Here is a 6852-nt window from a genome sequence, read left to right on the forward strand (position 1 = left end):
AAATGGCTGCTCCTCAGTGGAGGCTTCAGCTGGGTTATTCTCGCCTCCCCCTTTCCTGGGTGGTGGGGGGGGGGGACGGTCAGCTTCAGCTCAGAGACCTCAACTCTCATCTGGAGGAGGCACCCTGGTCCTAGTATCCCGCCCCTCTCTGCAGCACGCAGGGAAGGGGGAGGAGAAAATAACCCAGCTGAAGCCTCCACTGAGGAGCAGCCATTTCTCCAGGGCCGGCCTGTTGCTCCAGGATCCGCCCCCAGCCCCTCTTCCCAGTCTAGCAGCTTCTCTCCCCCTCCCCCAGCCCAGGAAAGAAGAAAGCCAGAGGAATGACCCTCAGGAGGAGGGTTAGGATGAGCACGGAGGGGGAGGAGCGAACATAGGGCCAAAGCCCCCCACTTACTCCCCAGCCTCCGGGAACAAAGGACAGGAGGCTGGGAGGTGCTCAGTACGCCCCCACCCCAGGGCCAGTCCCTGCCAAGCAGTCTACCAGGCCCAGAGCCTGGCGTCCAACCCCATCCAGACCAGGAGGGCCTCCTCCTACATCACAGTCTGGAACTCCCCCCGTTTTCTGTCCTCCATCTCCCTCGAAGCCTTGAAGTGTGTGTGGGCGGCTGCTGCCCCAACTGGCCCCCACAGCCCAAGCCCCTAAGGTTCCTGGATCTCGCACTTTCAGCCCTGAGCCACCGCCTCAATTCCGCCGTGGCCGGGCTCCACCCCTCCCCCATTCTTGTCTCCGCTTGACCCCCAGGACCTCGGGGCCCCAGATCCCTCTCTCACTTCTAGAGCAAATTTCAGCGGCGACCCCAGGCCCCCAGATCAAGGCTTGCAGGGCTCTGACCCTTTCCCCGCGATTCTATCCATCAGAGACACCCCTCCCTAGTCCCCCTCCTCCTGGACCCCCTGTCACGTCCTCCGAGGGTGGCGCCCCTCCAGGCCTAGAGAGGATGTAGAGGAACCTCCGCCTCATCTGGACATCCCTCCTCTCCAGACCCCATTTATCCCCAGATCCTCGCCTCCAACCCTAGCCTCCTTTCCTGAACGCGTACCCCTGCTCCGAGCTCCCTCCCTGGACCCCACCCCAGGACCCTCTTCCCGGACTGCGGAGCCCAGACCCTTCCCCAGATTCCCCGATCCCAGGCCCCCTCCTCCCGATCGCGGGGCCCAGACCCCCTCCCCAACCCCTAGACCCGGACTCCGGTTCCAGCCGCCAGCCCCGGCTCCGACGCCCGCGACCCCGGCACACCGTATACGTGTCCACCAGCTCAGAGCCCACAACGCGCGCCTCCTTGGCCGGCTCTGCCTCCCGCTCCGGCCCGAAGCTGCGCGCCGCCGCCGCCGCCATGTTCCGGGCTCCGCCGCCGCCGCCCGGCGCAGACTAGCAGCAGCAGGGGGCGGGGTCAGCGTCCCACCGCCCCCCGGCCCGCGCCCGCGCCCGCGCCCGCGCCGGCCTCTCGCCCCGCCGCCTTCCCGAGCCCTCGCCCCGCCCCTCGCGCGCGGTTGACAGCAGGCGCTGACGGCGCGCGTGCGCAGGCCGTGTGGGCCTTTTCGTTTGCGCAATCTGTGGCGCCGCCGCGCTCCTGGCAGCCGGGAGAAACTGAGGCACGGGGAGCGGGCAGCTCTGGGCATTGCCGCTCCGAAGGTCCCGCGCCTCCTGGGCTGCCCGAAGGAAGTCACTGCTCCGCCTGGCCTCAGTTTCCCTCTCCAGAAAAGGGAGGCAGTAATCGCGCCTCACCTGGTTCTTGGGCTCATTCCCTCTAGGGTCCGAGAGGGTCGAAGGAGAAGATGTGAGCTGTGCTTAGAGCGCGAGCAGGGACAGAGTAACTCTGGGCCACTTCTTAACCTCTCCAAGATTCAGAGATCTCCTGTCACGTGGGCTGCTGGAGAATTAAGTGGGTTAATGCATGCAGTGCCCTCATGCAAGGCAGTGAGCTCGTGTGGTTATCGAGAGGGGGCCCTGTAGGAAGGGAAAGGTGTAGGTGGAAGGAAGGGATATGTGCTGGCCATTGGGCACAAGAGGAGGGGGCGACAGACTGGCCCTGGACGCAGGAACTACAGTGCTGGAATGGGGAAAGCCCAGGCACAGAAATGGAGCCCTAATCCAGGGCAAGGTCCAGACCTAGAAGAGGGAGGTGGTAGCTGGAGGGGGAGAGTCTGGCACAGATGGGGCATCTGTAAGTGTGTTTGTTGGATGACTGACTGAGTGCAGCTAACCCAAGCCCAGAGCTAGTGCTGCTCTCCCTGGGGAGATGAGAAGTCTGGGGCATGGCTCCTCTGGCACTCCTGGCTGAAGGGCTCCAGACCACAGCACTGTACTCAGCTTGGCATTCGAGGCTTCTTTTGGCAGGTCCCTACACTCTCAGCCTCTCCTTGCGTACTGCTGCCCCCGACTCCAGAGAGGTTTAACTTAAGGCAGGGGCTGCCAAGCCACCCAGACTTTGAGCAAGTCACCACCCCTCCAGGAGCCTCGGTTTCCTTATCTGGAAAGTGGGAGTAATATTGCCCACCTCCCTGATTGGATGGGCCTACTACTTTGCAGCTCCTGTCCTGTCCTGGGCTCATGTTCTCACTCATTCAAGAAACCTTTCCAGAGAGTTCCCTGGGGGCCTTGGGGGACAGAGAGAAAGAGACCTGGTCTTTGCAGCCCTTCATCTGCTCCCTGCCCTGGGCAGAGGACACAGGGACTCAGGCCAGCCTGAGATCACCAGGGCTGGGGGAGGGAGTGGAGGATACTGCATGCAGGGGTGGGCTGGGCCGGGAATGCAGTGGGGCAGGGCTATTTAAGCCCAGGGCCGGCTGGCAACCCCAGCAGCCTTCCCTGTGAACTGCCAGCATGGATGACATCTACAAGGCTGCGGTGAGGGACGGCCCTGGGAAGGGCTGGGGTGGGTGGGCCCACTGGGGACTCACTCAGTGCAGGATAAATTCACCCCAGGGATGTGGTGGGGACCAGGCCCTCAAGGGGGAGCTGGGTCTGGTGTTCCAGGATGTGGAAGGGGTGAGGGGTCCAGGGTCTGGAGAGGAGCTCACAGCTTTTAGCCTTTCCCCTGTCTCCAAGGGCCTGTAGTCTGTGTCTGCGCCACATCTCTCTGTATTTGTGTCTCTGATCTGTAGATCTTTGCCTTTCTCAACCTCTTTCCATCTCTTTGTTCCTCCCATGCTGTCTCTCTTAGTCTCCGTTGCTGTCTCCCTGTCACCACCTCTCATAACTCCCCCTCACATTCTGCTTCTCACACACTCACAGCCCCTTGGCTGTTTGAGGATGCCGTGGGGGGTGGGCCCGGGCTTGTGAGGAGGAGCTGCAGAGCTGGAGTCCTGAGCTGGGGAGGGGGCTTTGAAGTCTGTGGCAGTCAGGGAAAGACTGGGTATGAGGAAGAGCCGGGAAGAAGGAACAGTGACGGGGGGCTGCAGCCCCCATCCCGCCTGGCAGGCTCAGGGCTCAGTGGCTTAGCAGGGGGTGAGAGATAGAGGGTGGTCACCCCAAGTCCCTACAGCCTCCTGGGATCACTGAGGGGCTTCAGGTGCTATTTCATCCCAGAGGGGGGTCCTGACCTTCCCCCACCCCAGAGACAAGGACATCTAGCATAGACAACTGTCCTCAAGGGAACCCCTCCCTCAGCCCCATGAGTGCGCCCCCTCTCCTGGGCAGGGAAGGGCTACAGCTGGCTCTGGGGGCACCCCTGCCTATCCTGTAGGAGTCCACGGAGCTGGGGGCGGGGGTGGGAGCCCTCCACCCTGTGCCCATACAAGGCCTGGCGGGGCTGGGGACTAATTTTGGCTCCTGAGGCACCAGCAGGCCAGGGGGCCAGATAACACTGCCCCACCCCCTGCATGCCAGAATCCCCAGAACAATCACCAGGTTTAACTTTGTCCCCCGTTAAAAATAGCCCAGTGGCCACCCCGGTCAGGTTACAGTGAGTGGCTTTGACCACCCCCACATTGGTTTCATTGTCCCAACCTGAGGGACAGCTGTCCCTCAGGCCACCCAGCTTGGGTTTCAGCATGGGGGCCAAAAGGGCATGGAGTGGTCATTGACTATTGTTATTCAGGGTCACCTTAGCCCTGGAGAGGGTGCCCACCTGTCACCCTGGCCCTGCGCCCAGCCTCAGTGAGGCCGACTGGGTCACCTTAGGGCTTTGGGGGCTGGGAGGGAGGACTGAGGCCTCCGTTTTGTGACCTGGAAATGGCTTGCCTCTTCCTGGCTTCCATCTTCCCACCTGTAGAATGGGTTGGTTTCCTTGACAGCAACTAAGGCCTGAGTCTGAGTCCTGAGACTTCTTTTCCTCTCTAGGTAGAGCAGCTGACAGAAGAGCAGAAAAATGGTGAGTGCCCCAACACACATGTTGGAGGACAGCAGGGCTGGGCTAGGGGAGCATGAGCACCCCAGGCTGGAGGTCAGGGGCTGGGGTCCCTCTCGCTGTGATCTCAGAGGCCTTAGAGGGAATTGGGCAGGTTGGCAGGTGGTCCCAGGAATCTGGCTTTTTGGGGTCCTGGCTGCTGAGCCCTGGCCACTCTGCCTCCTCCCCCGTTGGACACAGAGTTCAAGGCAGCCTTTGACATCTTCGTGCTGGGCGCCGAGGACGGCTGCATCAGCACCAAGGAGCTGGGCAAGGTGATGAGGATGCTGGGCCAGAACCCCACACCTGAGGAGCTGCAGGAGATGATTGACGAGGTGGATGAGGACGGTGAGCCCCTCTACTCCCCCAGGCCCCAGACCCATAGCACCTGCAGCTTGCTGGGAACCTGAATCCTGGTTCTGCCACTTATTCCTCTGTGCCCTTGAAGGAGCTGTTTAGTCTCTCTGAGCCTTAGTCAGCTCATCTACAAAATGGGCATAATGACCACACTGACTTCACGGAGTTGGGGTGAGGATGCGGTGAGAACACCAGGGTCTAGCGTCAAGGGCAGTGCTGGCCTGACCATCCCTCTCTAATGGCTGTACCACCTACCTCCAGGCAGCGGCACAGTGGACTTCGATGAGTTCCTGGTCATGATGGTTCGGTGCATGAAGGATGACAGCAAAGGGAAGTCTGAGGAAGAGCTGTCTGACCTCTTTCGCATGTTTGACAAGTGAGTGTGTGACCCTTGACCTCTGACCCTGACCCTAGCAGAGCTGAGGAAAGAGGGACAGTCTTGTGACCTCAAGGCCTCGGTCTCCTGTTCTGTACAATGAAGGAGCGGGATGCCCCATCTCCTAGTGGCCCTGCTCTGCCTTCCAGGGTTGTGGATGGGGCTGCCTCTTCCCCCCCCCCCGGCCCCCCCCCGGGGCCCCGCGGCCCCCCCCACCCCCCCCCCCCCCCCCCCCCCCCCCCCCCCAGAAACGCTGATGGCTACATCGACCTGGAGGAGCTGAAGATAATGCTTCAGGCTACCGGTGAGACCATCACGGAGGACGACATTGAGGAGCTTATGAAGGATGGTGACAAGAACAACGATGGCCGCATCGACTATGATGGTAAGCGATGGGTGTGCTAGATCTTGTGCTGCCCATGTCCCGCCCAGCCTCCACCTCTGACCTATGCCTGCTCCTCTCTCCACAGAGTTCCTGGAGTTCATGAAGGGGGTGGAGTAGACGTTGACCCTTGCCCACAGCTGCCAATGCCACCTTCCAACTTCAGCTGGGCCCTGGGGTGGGGGCAGGGGGCCGGGGTCCCCAGGATGTGAGCCTGGGCGTGTCCTTGACCGTGGGCCCTCCATGACTGTCTCCCCCAGCCCTTGTCCCAGGGAATGCAAATAAAGCCCTGCTCCCTGGAGGCCTGGCATCTGGCTCTCATTCCCAGGGGCTGTGGCCTCTTCACCAGGGACCACCCTGCCCTCATGACCGTTTCCTTCCCCATCCCAGAGCCCGTGCTCCAGCCACCCTTGCACACCACCTTCGGCAGGAGGGCTCACATTAGATCAGAGACTACCACACTCCACACCCCATTGGCTCCTTTTCTGTGACTGCTGATGCCCAGGCCCCATCTCCAGCGATTCAGCATCTGGAGTCTGTGGTAGCCCAGGAATCTGCATTTAACAGGTTCCTGGGGGCCATGACTTTGGTTGGCCAGGTGGCAGCCAAGGGGTCCTGCCCTTGGAGAGCAGCAGCTGCAGTGCCTGGCTAGGCCCTGGGTGCCACTTGGCACAGCAGCCCCTGTTCCTTGTCAGCGCTGGCTGGGGAGAAGCCGGGCACCGTCAGGGCCTGCGGCTCTAGTCCATCTGCTCACTGACTTGGATTTCCTGCTGCCAACATTGACTCCCACTGACCGCGGGGCATCTTGTCTACTGTTCTGCCCTCACCTATTTGACCAGTGAGGACCCTGGGGCTCAGAGAGGGGCAGGGGCCTGTCAAGGTCATCTGGTGAGTCTGGAGGAGAGCCGAGCCACTGGCTCCCAGCCAAGGGCTCTGTCTGATGGACCAGGTCCAGACGGGAGTAATTTGCAGTTACTGTGAACCCTAGAGGCTCGAGGAACCCCCTCTGCCTCCCTCACAAAGAATGGAGGCACGAGGCCCGGTGGCTCTCAGCTTACTTGGGGTGCCCAGGCCAGAGCTGCAGCCAGGACTGTGACACTGGCCTTGGGGAGAGGGTGCTGCAAGGAAGTGGAGTTGGACAGCTGCCACAGAGTGTCAGCAGCTGTCCTCGCTCCACCCAGCCACTCCACAGCCTCCCCACCTGTGCCCCAGCCTTGGCATTCCCCAGACAAGCCCAGCATTCCAGAGATGGTCTTAGAATTCTGGAGATGCCTCCAGTGGAGGCTGGAGCCAGCAGGAGCTGCCTGGTCCCTGGAGATACCTGGGGGGAGAGGAGATGGGTCCCCTCAGCCCTGCCCTTGGGAGCGGAGAATTCAAGGATCTACACATACACTCAGGAATTATGACAT

At 61.5% G+C, this 6852-nt stretch overlaps 2 protein-coding genes across 3 annotated transcripts in view; one reads left to right on the forward strand and one right to left on the reverse strand.

The window, feature by feature from the left end:
• NISCH (nischarin) overlaps positions 1–1452 on the reverse strand; it is a 35217-nt gene extending 33765 nt beyond the window's left edge. For both annotated transcript variants that reach the window (XM_046657870.1, XM_046657859.1), the window contains exon 1: positions 1238–1452. In XM_046657870.1, the coding sequence (XP_046513826.1) occupies positions 1238–1336 (99 nt within the window). In that variant the 5' untranslated portion in view covers positions 1337–1452. The remainder of the gene's footprint in view (positions 1–1237) is intronic.
• A 1268-nt stretch (positions 1453–2720) lies between these two features.
• Positions 2721–5744, forward strand: TNNC1 (troponin C1, slow skeletal and cardiac type). The gene is made up of 6 exons (XM_046680064.1): positions 2721–2848; positions 4283–4313; positions 4530–4676; positions 4947–5061; positions 5310–5446; positions 5532–5744. The coding sequence occupies exons 1-6, from the start codon at positions 2825–2827 to the stop codon at positions 5561–5563; spliced, it is 486 nt and encodes a 161-aa protein (XP_046536020.1). The 5' UTR covers positions 2721–2824; the 3' UTR covers positions 5564–5744.
• Positions 5745–6852: the final 1108 nt, after the last annotated feature.

The sequence above is a fragment of the Equus quagga genome, chromosome 1 (genome assembly GCF_021613505.1).
Source record: "Equus quagga isolate Etosha38 chromosome 1, UCLA_HA_Equagga_1.0, whole genome shotgun sequence".
Classification (NCBI taxonomy): domain Eukaryota; kingdom Metazoa; phylum Chordata; class Mammalia; order Perissodactyla; family Equidae; genus Equus; species Equus quagga.

Bases quoted from the DNA above. Each gene is read 5' to 3' on its own strand.
- TNNC1 (XM_046680064.1), top strand. From the start codon at position 2,825: ATGGATGACATCTACAAGGCTGCG. The intron at 2,849-4,282 runs GTGAGGGACGGC...TTTCCTCTCTAG, and splicing joins ATGACATCTACAAGGCTGCG to GTAGAGCAGCTGACAGAAGA. The intron at 4,677-4,946 runs GTGAGCCCCTCT...ACCTACCTCCAG, and splicing joins TGACGAGGTGGATGAGGACG to GCAGCGGCACAGTGGACTTC.